Source organism: Plutella xylostella, chromosome 18, assembly GCF_932276165.1.
Source record: "Plutella xylostella chromosome 18, ilPluXylo3.1, whole genome shotgun sequence".
NCBI classification, from domain to species: Eukaryota; Metazoa; Arthropoda; class Insecta; order Lepidoptera; family Plutellidae; genus Plutella; species Plutella xylostella.
In genome coordinates this window covers 4,329,154-4,346,470 of record NC_063998.1, presented here as the reverse complement: position 1 = coordinate 4,346,470, position 17,317 = coordinate 4,329,154, and the positions used below count along the sequence as shown (strand labels likewise).

Here is a 17,317-nt window from a genome sequence, read left to right as displayed (position 1 = left end):
AATGGCCTTATCCACGGTGAGTGGTTCGAAAGCGTGCGTGTTTTCGACAGTGCGAAGTCGACTAATTCACATCTGAACGAACAGTAACGTAGCGGTACAGCACCGAACTTCAGGCGACGACATGATGACAAGCCACCGTGGGAACCTGCACGTTGCGTTGCGTTTGCGTTGTTGCATTTATGTGCATAATATTATTATGCATAATGTTTGACGTTATTGTGTTATGTGGTTCGCAATGTCAGAGGTGAAGGTACGAGGTTACAGGATTTGAAAGAGAGTTCAATGAAACCACGATGATGGTTGATTCTCTGTGTTACAAATACACTGAAAAATTTCAGCATTTGCGTACCTAATGTCTTGTAATGACGACATAATTATACAAACACGTACTATGCCTTCCATACAAACTTTAGAAGCATAAGGATCAATTTGTTACGGTAAACTTAGTGACTAAAAGCCAATGGAGGTCAACAACTCATTAACCCCACATCACCTCCTGGTGGAAGATCCCCCGCTCTGCCTTCTCTTCAACAAAAGAAACTAATCTACAGTTCTCCGGACGAATGGTTCCAAGTTCACTATAATAACTAGAGACCACAGATATTGACCGGCAGCAATGCGTAACAACTTTGCCCTTACAAAGTTTACAACTTCACTAGGTTCAGTGAGGCACAGAACTGAAAACTGTTTATGCTCTATTCTTCCTCCTGGATTGGCTCCTGAAAGAAAGCCTGTGTAGGCGACAGATTTTCATACAAAGTTGTAATTGACCTTTTATATTTAATAATGCTTTATAAGGATTAAAAAAAACTGTATATAAGTAGGTAAGCATGTTTTAAAATAACGTTAAATAGTACCTAAACACATTTAGGTAGCTATACTTAAAACCCTACCTACCTACACTTTGACCAACAAAATAAATCTAATCCCAATTAAATGATTTCCACACAAAAGCACAAGAGTCAGATCGTCATCATTCCCGTGGCAGACGCGATGGCGGGACGGCTTCGACCTGCAGGTGAACCAGGAACACTAGATTCCAGGATTGCTATGACTCATTAGGCGCGTTAGAAAAGAAAAGCGAAATAGCTGGTGTGAAGTGTCAAAGACGCCATTGCAATAATATTACCACATCCGCTATACAGAGCCGGCGTTGGGAACCAACGAGACTAAAAACAATGTATCCGAATAAAATTTAGAGATATTTAACTAGGTAGGGAAAAGCTGAATCCATTTTGATAAAACATGGATGTTAACAATCTCTGAGCGAATACGAAACATGAAATCAAAAATAGGTTTCGGAAAACTTGAAAATATGAAAAAATATTTCCACTTAAAGCTGAAAAGATATAATATTATATTATAATTCAAAGTATTTGATCTAGGTAATTCCAGGTAGACATAGGTACTTCATACTTTAAATAGTTTAAAATAATATTATACTATAGTTAATGTACGACCTTAGGCGGGTGGCGGGTAGTGGTTGGATGAGGAAGGCCGAGGACCGAGTGTTGTGGCGCTCCTTGGGAGAGGCCTATGTCCAGAAGTGGATGATTATTGGCTGATGATGATAGTTAATGTATGAGGGTAGAAGTTAGTGGCGCTCCTTGAGATAGGCCTATGCTATGTCCATTACCCAGCAGTAAACATAAAACCCTGTACCTACCCTAAACCCTGGTATCCCTGGTTCCTAAAGTAGGGTAACCTGTGTCACCCTAGTTTAGTGATCAGTAGAAGAATCTTGACGATGATAATGATGATAATATTACTTACCTAATACGAAAAGCAAAACCAGCCTGTCCTGAGTCCGTCCCTGGCGACAGGCGGCCACCTGTCGGGTGGAGAGAATCGGCGTCGCGGTCGTTCACTCAACTTCACTCGCTGAACTGAACAATACGAGGATGCGCAGTCACACTCACCACGATCAAGGATTCATGCTTCTGGACCATAGAAGTAATAAAACTAGTAAAGCTGATCTATTGGATGAAAGGATTGCTTCTGGACACAAAGGATTAAAATCCGCGCAGGCGGTAAATGATTTCTGATTGAAAGACGTCCAGTGACAAAAGTTGATGTAGGTAATTACCTACGTAACTAGCTACTGGTTTTGAAGAAATCTTAGAGTCAGATTTAGCGCAGTAATGCTCCGGAATTTCGTTTTTCGTAGGCTACAAGTACCTACCCCCAGTGGTCTCTTTTGAATAATATTAATAATTTCAATGCATTCAACAGAAGTAAAATTTTGAAGTGTTATTTAGATGCACTCATTAATTTCTAGAAATACCTACAGTTGTATAATAAAATGTTCGCAGATATAGATGCCATAGTAAATTTAATTTTTATCGACATTGAAGTCTGATTGGTAGGTTATAGGTTTGTATAATGAGTTTTAAATCCTGAGTACCTGTGGCTCAAGATAAAGACACCTGGGACCTTGATCCAGCTTCAAACTTTGAGTGACGAAATGGGCATCATTTGCGAAATCTTATTATTTACTTAAAACGTTTTTCTACAAACAGGATCAATATCACACAATCAAGATAAAGTTGTACAATAAAATTGCTAGTTAATTGAATTGTAAATCATTCAAGGTAAAATTTCATGTTCGTACAAAATTTGAAGACGCCTTTAGAACAATAGCTGGTGGGTCTTGAAGGCCAGTGTACAATGGGCTTAGTTATTTTGGAAAAGTGAAGGTTACAGTTGTATGGCGTGTAGCGACCCGTCATATACCTTCGTTAGATAACGGCTTCACGCCCTGTTGGACACCCTTTAAGTTTAAATATAGGATTGGAGCATTTAAAACACTAACACTTTAGCACTGGCCACTTCAATTTATTTTATATTATAATAAGTACTTAAAAATGGAAATTCAGATGTCATCATAAAGTCGAATTGCGAAAAATAATTTTACGTTTGGATAGTCTTAAATTAAAAATAATTACCATCCAGTAAATATAATGGTCGCAAACACTTCAAGGAAGAGGAGCAAAATAGACGTGAAACTAAATAAAAAACAAAGCGATTACATAATATAATGATTTTATTTATTTAAATAAACACATGTACATATTTACGTGGCTGAAGCGGATCATTCCAGTTGAAGCTTTTTATAATTTGTTTTTAAATAGAGCCAATTTTGTAAAGCGTTTCTATATTGCAATTTTTAACCTTAAAAATAAATATTAAATAAAAATAAATTCGTCAACAAAATGAGACCATGGAATCACATTGAGATAATAAGTTTCTTATTTCCACATTTTTTACAACACAAACATTACAGCTAGGAACTTTGCAGTATGACTAAGTACATAAAATGTGTAAAAAATACATACACAAACTTATAAAATAACTCAAACCTATCCACAAATGGCAGTTTAAATAAAATAAAATATTCATAAAATAATTTTGTCTTTACACCTTTATGGCATACTTAAATATTAGTAAACTCATAAGTCAAAAATAGCAAATATATTTTACACCTAAAGAAAACTATAAATTGTGCTTATTAGAAATAGTGAAGGAAACAATGTGAATAGTCAAAAATAAGGGTTGCCGCACACATGAAGGCCAAGTACGGGTTTTGTTACTTTTCACATCTATAAAAGTTTTCTCACATAGAAACTGGCGCCTCAAGTGGAAACTATGGTAACTTTTATCAGAAAATAATGATAAGAAAAAGTGTTTTTTTTATAGATTTTCTAAATTGCTAACACCTTTATTCATGAAAAATGTTATTGGACGCTTTAGCTATTGAGAGTGACAAAACAGTTCAATAGCTAAATCGTCACATCTGTCGAAGAACCGATGACCGATGGGGTAAACGTGTTCTGGAGTGGAGGCCGCGACTAGCCAACGTAGTGTGGGATGCCCTCCGGCTATATGGGGTGACGACTTGCAAAAGGTGGCTGGATAATAATATGATTGGATGCGGAAAGCTAAAGATCGCATTCAGTGGCGTGTTTTGGGAGAGGCCTACGTCCAGCAGTGGACTGCTATAGGCTGATGATGATGATGAATAAGGGGTAAGTTTGTAAGTAGTGGGGGTCCTCCAGGCGGGAGCGCATACAGCAGACATTTTAGCAAAATCTAGGCGCTTTTACGTAAAAATAATTGGTGGCTAAATATTTTGTCAAATGGCAGGACATGTGTGTTTCAACCCTTATAAAATATCCAAAACTAGAAATAAATGCTTAAAACTTGTGCTTGATCCTATAAACATTAGACACATTGGCAAACTACAATCTAACATATATTATTACTATCTAATTCTTACAATACAGCCCAGTTAAAATTATCAATTTCAAAAATATATCTTCAATTTAAATCACGGACTATCACCAATAGGAATTGATACATTTCTGCTTTTAGTTTAAATAAGTAACTTAACTTTTTCTGCCGTTTTTTAATAATAAATGCTGTATGTACCTAAGGTATATAAGGAAACATTCTGAGATTATATACCAAAAAAATATTACTTAATTACCTATATGTAACGTAATGATAATCTTGTGCAACCTAACTTAGTAAAAGTATTTATACCCTTTATTTTACAAAAAATCGGCTAACGCGACTTCTATTGATGATATCCCATGATTGTAGGTAAGTGATTTGGAAAACTGTTCATAGTTGTTAAATGTAGATGGTGTAGGTAAGTATCTAGCAGAACCACTGACATAGAATATTTTTTTACGGGCACATAGTACATTTTAAATGAGTCAGAGACCATTCATCAACCGTTGATTGTCCCGTAAACTGTTAGCTAACGTTAATTCAACATTGGCCAATCCTTTGAACAAAACTAACTTTGAGAAACCCTAGTCTTGCTCTTGTATTTGTCTTATAACAATTCATGGACCAATCAACGGTTGATGAACCGATACATTATTATCCTGTCTGTATAGTTCACAGGTCTGAATTTCATAATTTACACTATTTGCCTTGTCTGTATGTTAGATATACTATGAGATATTATATGTATTGTGATGTTATCAGGTCAGGTAGTATTCTGCTCACCAAAACAACATTCGACTTTAAACATATAAATACCTACGAGGAAAGAAAAATATTCCTCCGATATAATATAAGTTTGATATACTTAATTATAATAACGTGTATTCAGCTGATTTATAAATAAGTTGTACATTGTGAGGCGAAGGCATGTTACAAGTGTATTTACTCCTAGAAATATTAGCTAAACATCGACGGCATCAACTTGGACTGTAATATTCCTTTGTATAATGTACTATGTAGGTATATTCATTGTGTGTATCATAGATTATAGAGGCTGTTTATTGTGAGCCATTACAGTAAAGAAGATGGAAGATTATAATAATAATTATCGCTGAGACAAAAATACAATGTCGTCTAGATAGATCGACTGTATACCGACTACAGTCACAGAAATAAAGGCTACATCGGGTACACAACACACTTTACATCCGATGACGACTACACCTAATACGATAACTACGACAATAGTATCTTCCATTTGTGCATCACCTTACGACAAGACTCTTCTATGCAATTATTGCATATATCACAATTTTGAAGCATCTCAGTAATTCGTGATTTAATACTCTCAGTTACTACACTAGACGATACATTTAAATTATTGGCAGCCTTTATTCTGATAAACATTCACAACAATAAGTATACAACACTGAACTAGTCTAGGAAACATATTTTAGCATATTTTGCGTCTTAGCAAATTATATTATAGCAGGAAATGTGATGCGAAGAAAGTACTAAAGTCCTAAATAAATATGCCACCATGTTTATTAATAACATAAGCGACAAGACAATCTGATATCTCCATTGATACAAAGAGTTGTTAATTTCCTCTAGCCAATAATATTTGCGGCGATGTAGCTTATAGAATAACGAGCCTATACTAGGTACCAAGCACTAGGTACGCAAATGGAATGTTACAGAGTATCTGTGTTCTAGCTACAGTGGAATTATACATCAGTCTCGGTTTTGCTGCTAGTCCGTCGGCTTCTTCCAACCGACTCAGGGTTGGCCCACTGCGGCCCGCTCAGCAAGAACTTCTTCACATTGTACTCCATCCTTGCCAAATCTTCAGCGGTTATTTCCTTGTCACCGTTAATGACATCGTTTAAATTCTTTGACAGATCGTACTCGCTAGAGTTCATGCTGTCTATCTGCATAGCCATCTCGTCTGCTTCTTTATCATTGGAGACGCTACACTCGGCCGGGAATGTGGTCTCTTTAGACACATTATTTATGTTAACAGCTTTAGAACTATTGTTTACCGGTATTGCGGAGTTCTGTGTATCGGTATTATTATGATGCACCCATTTTTTATGGTCTTCTCTTACAGTGTACGGCTTAGCATATTTACTGACAGGGTGGGGCATGTTCAAAGCCAATTCGTTTAGCGTCGTGGTAAGTCTATGGAGTCTACTCTCACGTCTCGCTATTTTCGCATTGAACGAAGCATCGTCTTCTAGCAATGGATCATTGAAGTTGTTTTGCTGCTCGAGATTCTGTTCTACCCACTCCGCCACTCTTAGTAGTTGCTGCTTTTGCAGTATCGCGGCGCTGTCATCGCTAGATAGAGAACTTGTGCTTTGTTCGTTGGTAAATACTTTCTTATTTTCATTCACTTTCAAATGTGTTTGCGTCAAGTTAGGATAAACATTGACGACTGTGTGCAGATTTGGTTTCACATTGTTATCTTTTTTAATCAATTTGGGTAGCTCTCCTTGAGGTACGTGATCTTTGGATATTTTTGTGTTTTCTAAAGAGTTTAGTTTTGACATGTCTATCTTTCTGATAGGGTTAGCAAACTTAACAAGCAACTTGTTTTGTTCATATCGATCAAAGTTAAATATTTTCACTTCTTGATTATCAGTGGGTGGAAATAAATCGGGTTTGTTTTGTGTTGACATACAATCGCTGTCTTTGAACTTATCAACACTATCAGAAGTGTTGTTGTTTATAAAATTAAAATCATTCAATAATTTATCGAGCTCTGTATTGTTTTTAACGCTGGTTACACTATTTTCCTGATTATTATTTTTCTCAGATCCATTTGAGAAATTATGAGTTTTTAGTGGCTGCAATGGCGACGATGATACATTCATCAAAATAGGATTAATGAGCGGAGTATTTTTAATAACAGCATTCGACTCCTTTACGTTATTATCAACGTGTACATCTACTAACGTACTTTCTACCACTATGTTACTATCAATTTTGTCAAAAGTATTGTTAGCATCTTCAAGGTTATTTTTGGCGGTATCTGGGAAAGCGTCAATGCCATCAGCTGGTTCTTTAAATATTGTAGCGTCATTGCACTTGCTCTGACGTCTATATAAGACGGGAGGAACATCTGGCTGGGCATTATCCAGCAGAATGTTTTTGGAGCCCGCTTGCATTCGCAAGGAACAGAACCTAGGGCCTGGACCTACTTGTGTATTAGACTTGTACGTGCTGGATGTAGATTTCGCGACAGAAGATGTTCTGCTAACAGCGCCCATTGAACTTAAAGAATTCTTCCTAATACTAATATTATCTAGCATTATTTGGTTTTCAGTTACAGCTTTGGTTTCTTTGGCAATCGGAATGTCTTTGGTAAGCAGATCATCATTTACTATGCTATTGGTACTTTTCTTGCTTGAAATGGGCGTTTTAGTTCGATCACAGAGTTTATGGTGCACTGCCGGCTCCATGTCCATGCCATTATTCTTTCTTAGTTGTTTCAGGTCTTCACCTATTTTGTAAATGACTTCTTTTTGTATGGCCGCTTCGAGCGTTTTCATTTCGTCAGTCTTTGTCACTTCAATCGGCACCTCAGGTTCTTTGTTAACCTTTACCGGTTCAGGCTCAAGCGGTATCTTTGGCAGTAGATCGACCGCCGGCTGCGGTATAATATACATAGGGCTCGGCAACCCATGCATCGGCAACCTATCATTCATGAGCTTCAACCCATGAGGCGATCCGCTCCTGTGACTCAGATTAGAATGAATCGACTTGAGATCGGAGTTACAGTTTAGACAGAGTGAATTTTTCATCTCCCCGCTTATGACTGTCTGCGTAGCCACAGAGTAGTAAGTATCGCTGTAGCAGAACGGTTTGGTTTGCGAGTTAGAGCATGTACAAGTATCACAATGCTTAGTGACGGTGTCCTGGATGCTGTCCTCGAGGATCTTGGACATGAGGGAGGCAGAGATGTTGAACTCATACTCACTGGCGTCGAAGCTTTCTATTTCATTGCCGTTCTTGGAGTGCGAGGAGCCGCCAGGAGTGCCGGGCTTCGACTTGGACATCACGTACTGAGAGACGCGAGCCTGTGTGTCTACTGGCAGCTGTGGAGATAGACATAAATGGAATTAGATGATAGTAAAATAGCTTGAGAGTCAGGGAATGTACTCTATCCCAATTTTCGCCAACCTGGTATGGTGTTATTATAATTTTACTTGATATAATATATGATCAGACATAAATTGAATTAGATGATAGTAAAATAGCTTGAGTGTCAGGGAATGTACTCTAGCCCAATTTTCGCCAACCTGGTATGGTGTTATTATAATTTTACTTCATATATGATCATCATTTGGCATGGCATTAGTGCACAATTTGATCATAAATAAAATCGATCAGTACGGGGCGCATTTAAGACGTAACAAAAGTTTTTCGTCGCGCTCGCTCTTGAGGCTGCGCGATGTGAGTGAACGCGATGCAAAAATTATGTCACGTCTTAAATGCGTCACGTGTTACTTACTAGCCCAAGCTATTTTTATAGTCATGTAAATGTAACAAAATAAACATTGTTTTTACTTACATTGTCCAATTTGTGTGAGACGAAATTATCCGGTTTGCACTGCAGAAGCTGGATAGCTAAATTCATGTCATTCTTGTACCTTTCCTGAAATAACAATGAAATAGTCCATTAGCTAAAAAAATAAATAAACTATAAAACTCATGCCTTGTACATATAGGTACTTCTTCTCAGAGTAGGCCATACTTGTAGTGAGGTAATAATCAATTATTTTCTGTGATAAATCTGTTATTACTTGCAGTGTCGCCGTGACCTATACCTACAACTACATTGCCATTTCCTTTCAATCACATGAACACAATTAAAAACTCATTCATATACAATATACAATAACCAAACTGAAGATTCTTGTCATTATCAAACCAAACCTATTCCATTCATCGCTATTCAACACAAAATATAGAAAACCCGTCTTACATTTTCCTTCTGCAGCATGCTATAGTTGTGCTTGGACTCGGCGAGCCGCACGGACAGGGTCGCTATGTCCTTCGTGAGCTGGCTCTTCTCACTCTTCATCTTGTCCACCATATGTAGGAGCTTGTCTTCTAATACCTGGTTCAGCTTTTGAACCCGCTTGTGTGAGTCGTACAGCCTGGAAAGGTGGAAAGATTTTTTGATGGTTTGGGTTTTGGTTTTGATCAAATGTTTTTGCTAAAATTTATAGATGAATAGTTTTTTCATTGTTGTGGTAATCATATACATTATTTTATAGTGGTAATCATCACTAAATGTGCTCTCAGATTGAAGTAATACTGTGTGCAAAAAGTAATCAATAACATGACGTTTTTAGTTAATTTTGTAGAGCATAGTAGTAATGTTATTCATGATTTACATAGGTATTTAGCACAAAAGAATACATTAAATTATGACTTGGTGGTGCTTATGCAAATTACTCTTAGGATAAGTATTTGTATGAAATAAATAATTATGAAACCATGATAGGAACCTACATAAAAATATGTGATACTTTATTATTTTATTTATAACATAAAACTAAAGAGATACAAACATACAGTAAGAGGCCTACCTGTCGTATTTCTCCCTCCACGTGCCGAGTTGCTCCTCAAGTTCGTTGGCCTTGGAGTTGCACTTTATGAACTCGGACTCTAGCGACACAATGTGCGTGTCTCGCTCAGCGAGCAGCCGGCGCAGGTGGTCCAGCTCGCCGGGCAGGGAGCCCGCATCCTCCCGCACAGTGCACTCCTAGCAACCGTTGTGCAACATCAAAGTAAAATACAAAAGAAGCTTGGTTGTTGAAATAGCCAGTTTTAGTTAATTCTCTAGGGAGGTTTTATTAAGGAATTTGTTGTTGCATGCCACTAAAGTTTTGTATTGTGATTGAATATTTTTTTTAATGATTTTAACCAACTACATTAATTGTAGTGGTTACACAATATATGAAAGTTAAGCAATATTAACATATTGAATCACAAATCATTAAAACTGGCTATTCAAATAGTGTGGGGTAACAAGTTAACAGAAACATGTATGCAAAATAAATAAGAGAAGCCGTGCTATCCGGAACTGGCTAAGACCTAATAGAACCTAGAGCCAATTTGAAAGAAGAAATAATTTTCTATTCTAGTTGTCTACATATTTTCAATAACACCATGCATTTTAAAATGCTTTTTTTTAGATTACACACATACTGAGATGTATGGATGCAAAATTTATTACAGAGTAAGATAAGATGCAAACTGGTTTTACTAGTCTACAGCCTTGATCATTTTTGTTTTGTAATTTTTTGTTTCAATTATTAAATAACTGTTCATTGGCTACAAACTGGCATGTAAATTTAGATCTTTACTGACTTGAAATAAGATTTAGAAAGATAGTTTGGTGAATAACAATATAGCAGTTGCATTATGAAATCTAAGACTGTTTCTCCCTATCTGAACTACAAAATATGAAGGAAACAGTAGTAGCAAAGTTAGTTAAATTTTATTACCTTGCAAGGGGAGGTCTTTATACTTTCATCCATGACTGAATAACCGAAATCTACTTCACATATCACATTGTAACACCGCCCAATACACTAAATAACGGAGCAGCGTCACAGGTAGGGTGATTTCTTAGCAATTCAAATCAATAAGCCACCGTAAATAAAATAAACTCAAAAATCAATCATTACACAAGTGTAGACATAATATTTACGCTCGAATATCAACAACTGCTTATTAGTTTTCAGGGACAGATTAAACACAAATTCTATTATATTTGGAATAGTTTGTGCTACACAATTATCACAAAAATCCAATAAACCAAAAATGAATTGGATTGGAATTTTCGGGGTTCAGGGAAATCTGCGAAATATTGACGTGCCTGACTGACAGACATTTACGATTGCAGGGTCCGTTCATTGAATGATGCGAAAGGAAAAAAAAAGTTTTCCAAAAAAGTAAAATCAGGATTTAAATAACATGAATTTAAAAAACCTGAAATAAATATATATAGAGTAGAAAAGTAGAGTACTCAGTAGAGTAGGTAGCCTGTTTAGGTATGAGACATAAAAATATAAATATTTTCTGGAACGGGCCCTTTGAAAAATGTTTATATCCGTATTCTAAGGATTTAACAGTAATCACGATATTCACGATAAAATGGTAGGTACAGAAATGGTATAGTACACATCTTTCGTTGTTTTATTAAAATTATATTAAAATAAGTATCTACATATGTTCGTTGATATGTAGGTATCAGTTGGGAGTTGAGAGATCCCATAGGACCTATGGCATCTCTCAACTCCCAACTGAACACGCGGTATACCTACATATCAACGCCATAGCAGCTGGCTACTGGCTAGTGTATTTTATTTTTTCTTGCTTCCTAGTAATACCTACCTACTAAGTAGTAGAAAAAGTCATTTATAAACATAATTATAACTAGTTATATTTTGTCTCTGCCAAGTTTAGGGTAGTAAGTATTATTTCCATGGGGTTAAGTAGGTCTAGTTACCTTCCTTATTGAGATTTTCTAGGTTGCAATTTGTCGGATCTAAACCTAATTAGGTATTAGGTTACGTGGGTATTACCTACCTACCTACAGTCCTACACACTTATTATTTCCATGGGGTCTACCATCAAGATTTTCTATGTTGCAATTTGTCGGATCCCAAGATTAATAAACCTAATTATTACCTACCTACACCTACACACATGCAATCACAATGCATCAAGAATGAATTACCTACTTACCTTTGAGAAACCACATTCAATTAAACATCTAATCTTAAAATTTTGCCTTTCGTACTCAGACATCAGACGGCGCCCACATTTTCAGTATACAGGAACAAAAAATCTTGCAACATCGAGTCGGAAATAACCTGATAAAAATAAAATATTGACTGTTCATTCGTCGAAGGGGCATTCGCTCGGCAGTAGCACGCACCTTGCTAGCGCAGCCGCGTGTGAGTCGGCGCAGTCACGCCTGGGGCTGACGGGCACGCTATTTCGGGAACGCTTGGCAAACGGTACCTACGCGCTCGCACAAACCAACACTCGACAGTTCTTTGTCTTATTAAATACATATCTCTCCATACGCATATAACTGATCACGCATCTGAAAAAGGAATTGCGCGGAAAATAAAGTGCCTTTATAAAAGTACCCAAAATGGGAAGCGTCCTCAGTACCGCCGCGACCGGAAGACCTAACGCAGCAAATGACGTCGTCAGTGAAAGCGAAACAATGAGTGACGTAGGAGCGAGTGCCTCGACCGATAACGAACGAAGTGAGGAGTTTCACGATGCCGTCAACGACACTGATGATGAACGCGTTAAAGCCAAAGAAGATGCGATGGTGGAGTTCAGAAATGAACTTCAAACTAAAAGAGAGCAGCGCAAAGCTATACTAGCCCGACATAGAAATGAGAAGGAGGAATTGGAGAAATCATTAGCCCAAGAAAGGAAAGCTAATCTTGATTTATGTGAAAGCAATAGAAGATTGCGAGAGTTATTAAGTCAAAACGGCATACAAATACCGCAAGAAATAAATTCTACTATTGAAGATACAGAAATATCAAGTGTTTTAGTTAGTATGAATGAAGAATTGGAAAAACTGAAAAGCAATAATATGAAACTGAGAAAAGATTTAGTTGAAGCTAACAGTACATTACAGGAAGCTTACTCAGATATAGCTGATCTAAATGAAAGAAATACTGAATCAATCAAACATATCAAAGCTTTAAAAGAAGTGATAAGTGTCAGTAAAACTATGATTGGATTACGTGAGCAACAGCTAGAGGCGGTAAGTACCTACTTTCATATTACTCCCATTTCATAGTTTGATTTGATGTCGTAGCTTGAAATTACCATATATGTTTGAGCTCATTCGCTTCGTCATAGTGACTTGTATTGTTAGTAAATACTTAGTAAGTGATGATGGAGCTGGTGGAGTTGACCATGGAACTTATAGTAACCAAACAATTTGTCCCTGTCGAATATCAGTCAATCAGAAGAGTACTTAACCAAACTAACTTGAGTTTCTTTTTACAGTTGAAAAACAAATTAAGTGAAATTGAACAGTCGCTAGCTGATAGAGAGGCCAACTTGCTATCCACTGATCTTAGAGATGAGTATGTGCGACAATTACAAAACATACGCACACTCCGAGGATTATATGAGGAGAGGGCAAGATTAGCTGAAGTCACGAGGCAAAGCATACTACGTGAATTAGAAGAGCAGAAAACTTACAATCAAATAGAAATTGACAAGTAAGTAAAAATATAATGAATTTTTCAAAATTTACCTGAGTTCAGACCTACCATTTACTTATATGAATTAAAAAGTAATACCTAATTGTAATATTCATATTTAAGTAATTTATTTCAGATCCAATGAATTAAAAACCAGGATTGAAGCACTTGAAACGGAAATAGCTAGTCTCAAGGAAGCAATAGACAGTAAAAATGAGCATATAAGCTCGTTGGAAGATACAACCAGAATTCTACAAGCTGAAATGTCTGTAGTAAACAAGGTAATTAAAATAAAACTATCTCTGAATATGTTTGTTAAAGCAAAGAAGGAACTTACAGAATTGATCTAAATGGTTATTTATTTCAGCTTTTCTCGCAAGTTTTATTGGGTTACAAAAACAAAAAAGATTTAGATACGCTAGTATGTCGCCTCGAAGAAAATCATGGATTACTAACACACTTGGCAGAAAATGAGAATGATTCTGAGGCATCATCTGCTCTGCCGAAACTTTTATTAGAAATCGTCAGCCAAATAGAAGACGCTGAAGAGAAACGACCAACACCCACGCCATTGCCTACAGAAAACACTGATACAGTTAAATCTGCAAGTACAAGTTCTTCAGACGTAGACGGTAAATATTGACTTAAAAAACAAAAAAACTGTCTACGTATCTATAAAGTATCGGTAAAATACCTACATCATTTTTTACAGGAAATGCTGGCCCTCAAATCAATGCAACTGCCGAAGAAATAGTTGAAAACCTACCAAAAGTATGGAGGGTCTTGATTGAACTTTTGAGTCATCAGAGCGTTGCAGAAACTAACAATGATAATGAAAAAGTGACAACATGCTATAAATCTGTTGAAACCAAATCAGGTCCTGTCCTAGTGCCAAGTGTTAGTCAAACATACATTCGTTTAAAGGTGAGATCAGTTTTTTTTATTATTTACTGATTCGTCATTTTATTTACCACTACTTTACAAACCGTCAATGTTTGAATGGACGGTTTTGGTTTGTTACTTTGACGATTTACAAAAATGTATAGCTACTAATAATGAAGCTGACTGTATATTTCGCAAGAACACAATAAAACAAAAATAAAAACAACTTCATGAGCAGTATGTAATGCAATAATAAAGCAATTTGGTATCATGCCAAACCGGTACGCAGAACATAAAAAAACAAGATGTTCTTGTGCAGTATATCTAGAACATTACCAGATAAATGTGCATCTTATTTTCCTACTAATGAAATGAATTGTTTATTTTCAGGAATTAATTTTAGAAAAACTTGCGCTCATCAGGGAAGTGAACCGAATGAAACAATTAAATGGCCATTTAGAGAGTCGTTTAGGAGTTCAAGAGAAAAGATTGTGTCTTGTTACAACTGAACTCAGCAAAACCTGGCACGTTGTAGGTCGGCTACGGAGGCATCACCATCAACTGCATACACATGAAAAGATTCTAAAATATGAATTGCAACAGAAAAGGAAACTTCTAAATGAATTAAAAGATGAGTTAAAATACTGTCGTGAGCGCTGGAACGAAGCTCGTGAAAAGAATTTACAATCAGAGAAAGATTGTAAACAATTAAGAGCTGAGTTTTCCAGCAGAAAGTCTACAGCCGCATCATGTAACCATTCTGCTGAAAGTGGCTACAGTGACGAAAAACTCACAGACGACTCTTCAGATTCAAACGATGATAGCGAACCTATCATGCGATGCAAGAAAAAAATGGCAGCCAAATCTTTTGAAACAATACATGATTCTAGCTCAGAAGTACATGTGGCTGAAAGGGAGGATCCAGTTAGCGATATGTTAGATGTAGCTGATTTGCCTCTTGATAGTCACGGTGGAGATGAAAATCAGGAATCCTCGATTTCTGAATGCTTAGTCAGTGAAGGTATTGTCAGAAATGATAACAACTATGTTGAAACCGAAGATGAAGCGTTAGAAATCACAACCGATGAGACAGTCACTCAAAGCAATACAAATTCAATACCAACTGATACATCATTAAATAAAGTTATAACAATAAATCCAGCGGAAATTCTTGAAAGTATCAGAAGGCAAAATGAGAGATTAGCTAAAAGAGATAAAAAGTTAAAACAATTAGAAAAAGGGGGTGAAGCTTTACTAAAACAAACTCAAGGTACAGTTAGACTTGGTGAAGCACTTAATAATGCTTTAGACCATATACTGAATAGGCCTTCAACTTCTCAGGGTGAAATTAAAATAAATACAACCCCAGTTTCTCTAGAACGCGTTGAAGCCGATAATCAAGAACCACCAATTTCTGAATGTGTTGGCAGTGCAAATAATGTTAATGTTGCTGTAACGCCGAATATCGAGTTAAATATTATAACTCCTGTCAGTGCTATTGATAACAATACTTCAATAACAAGTAATGTTAGTCCAAATAATACAACTGTCCCACTCATTGATCCTAAGGCAATAATGGAAAGTATTAGGAAGCAAAATGAAAGATTAGCTAAAAGAGATAAAAAGTTGGAACAATTAGAAAGAAGTGGAGAAGCTTTATTGAAACAAACTCAGGGTACAGTGAAACTTGGTGAGGCACTGAATAATACATTGGATCATATACTTAATAGACCTTCAACATCTCGAGAAGAAACGCTAATTACTCCGTCTGAAAAAACTAAGGTCGAAAATAACAATAAAAGAAATGAAAAACCAGAAGTATCATCATGTGTAGATCAGCAATTAGAGCTAAAAGTAGAGAATATACCGGACAACAGAACTAATGATGATAAGCAACAGGCAAATTTTGAGGTTAGTGATGTAGATCAAAATCCTTCATGTTCTGAAAACATACATATGGAAAATGTTACTGACGATCTTACACATCAGAATAAATTTGATTCTGAAAATGATGAGCAAGCACCTAATAAAGATTCTTGTCCACGAGACCTGCCTAAACTTGAATACAACTCATCCATAACTATGCCAACAATTGATCCTAAAGCTATATTGGAGAGTATTAGAAAACAAAATGAAAGACTGGCTAAAAAGGATGAAAGACTATCTAAAATGGAAGGTGAATGCAGTGATGTGGTAAAAAAAATATCCGGAACATTGGATAAAGGCGGCGCAATATTAAAGAAAATTGATACAATGCACTCGGAAGTTGAACAGAAAAATAATATAGTAGATGTTGATGAAACCAAATCTCTGCCTAATGAAGTAGGGCCTTCAACATCAACCGGTGAAGTCGATCACGAAGCGCGGCTGGCAGCAAGGGATCTACGCTTGACCAGATTAGAAGAACAGACTAAATCATTGGTGAGTAAAATGAACAAAACTACGTCAAAGGGAGTAAAGATTCACTATAAGTTAGAGGAACTTCATAACATATACGGATCAGAAAATTCCCGAGCCAGTACACCTGCTGATAGCACTGAAGATAATTCAGAAGGCAAAGAAGAAGTAGATAAACCTGAACAAACGGAAGGTGATGAAGAGGATACGGCGTAAGGCGTAAACTGTTACAGGACAACTAGCCTATGGTTTGGTTGCAATGATTGAAAGTTTTCATAATATTTTTTGCACTGTCACATCAATGATTTTAAAATGATGCTAGTAATGTAAGTCATTGACTAATAATATCTATTATTTTTCACTTTACCTAGGTACCTAAAAATACCATAAATTTGTTAAATAATTAAATTAAAAATTTAACAAGTTGGTATGAAATAAAAAAACATGTATTGTGTACATTTATCTGAGTATAATTTTAATTTCATTTGAATTCTAGCAAAGCTCACTGTCAAAAGTATTAAATACAAAATCAGGTACATTAC

At 36.3% G+C, this 17,317-nt stretch overlaps 2 protein-coding genes across 4 annotated transcripts; one reads left to right on the top strand and one right to left on the bottom strand.

The window, feature by feature from the left end:
- Positions 1 to 3,025: 3,025 nt before the first annotated feature.
- On the bottom strand, positions 3,026 to 11,165 carry LOC105390308 (putative uncharacterized protein DDB_G0282133). Of its 2 annotated transcripts, none has more exons than XM_038114068.2 (5): positions 10,961 to 11,165; positions 9,834 to 10,009; positions 9,224 to 9,398; positions 8,810 to 8,893; positions 3,026 to 8,333 (listed from the first exon to the last, which is right to left on the bottom strand). In XM_038114068.2, the coding sequence occupies exons 3-5, from the start codon at positions 9,332 to 9,334 to the stop codon at positions 5,961 to 5,963; spliced, it is 2,568 nt and encodes an 855-aa protein (XP_037969996.2). In that variant the 5' UTR covers positions 9,335 to 9,398; positions 9,834 to 10,009; positions 10,961 to 11,165; the 3' UTR covers positions 3,026 to 5,960. The 2 variants fall into 2 exon arrangements, with proteins under 2 accessions (XP_037969996.2, XP_011559889.3); XM_011561587.3 differs by having other exon boundaries at positions 10,755 to 11,162.
- A 986-nt stretch (positions 11,166 to 12,151) lies between these two features.
- LOC105390309 (early endosome antigen 1) lies at positions 12,152 to 17,063 on the top strand. 2 transcript variants are annotated; one of them, XM_048627204.1, is made up of 7 exons: positions 12,152 to 13,048; positions 13,297 to 13,514; positions 13,633 to 13,777; positions 13,864 to 14,128; positions 14,209 to 14,420; positions 14,769 to 15,570; positions 15,976 to 17,063. In XM_048627204.1, the coding sequence occupies exons 1-7, from the start codon at positions 12,416 to 12,418 to the stop codon at positions 16,989 to 16,991; spliced, it is 3,291 nt and encodes a 1,096-aa protein (XP_048483161.1). In that variant the 5' UTR covers positions 12,152 to 12,415; the 3' UTR covers positions 16,992 to 17,063. The 2 variants fall into 2 exon arrangements, with proteins under 2 accessions (XP_048483161.1, XP_011559890.3); XM_011561588.3 differs by having other exon boundaries at positions 14,769 to 17,062.
- Positions 17,064 to 17,317: the final 254 nt, after the last annotated feature.

Excerpts from the sequence above, each read along its gene's own strand:
- LOC105390308 (XM_011561587.3), bottom strand. The coding sequence starts at position 10,787 with ATGGATGAAAGTATAAAGACCTCCCCTTGCAAG. Across the intron at positions 9,399-9,833 it reads TGGAGGGAGAAATACGACAG|GCTGTACGACTCACACAAGC; the intron begins GTAGGCCTCTTA and ends CCACCTTTCCAG. Across the intron at positions 8,894-9,223 it reads GCATGCTGCAGAAGGAAAAT|GAAAGGTACAAGAATGACAT; the intron begins GTAAGACGGGTT and ends TTGTTATTTCAG.
- LOC105390309 (XM_011561588.3), top strand. The coding sequence starts at position 12,416 with ATGGGAAGCGTCCTCAGTACCGCCGCGACCGGAAGACCTAACGCAGCA. Across the intron at positions 13,515-13,632 it reads AATCAAATAGAAATTGACAA|ATCCAATGAATTAAAAACCA; the intron begins GTAAGTAAAAAT and ends AATTTATTTCAG. Across the intron at positions 13,778-13,863 it reads AAATGTCTGTAGTAAACAAG|CTTTTCTCGCAAGTTTTATT; the intron begins GTAATTAAAATA and ends TATTTATTTCAG.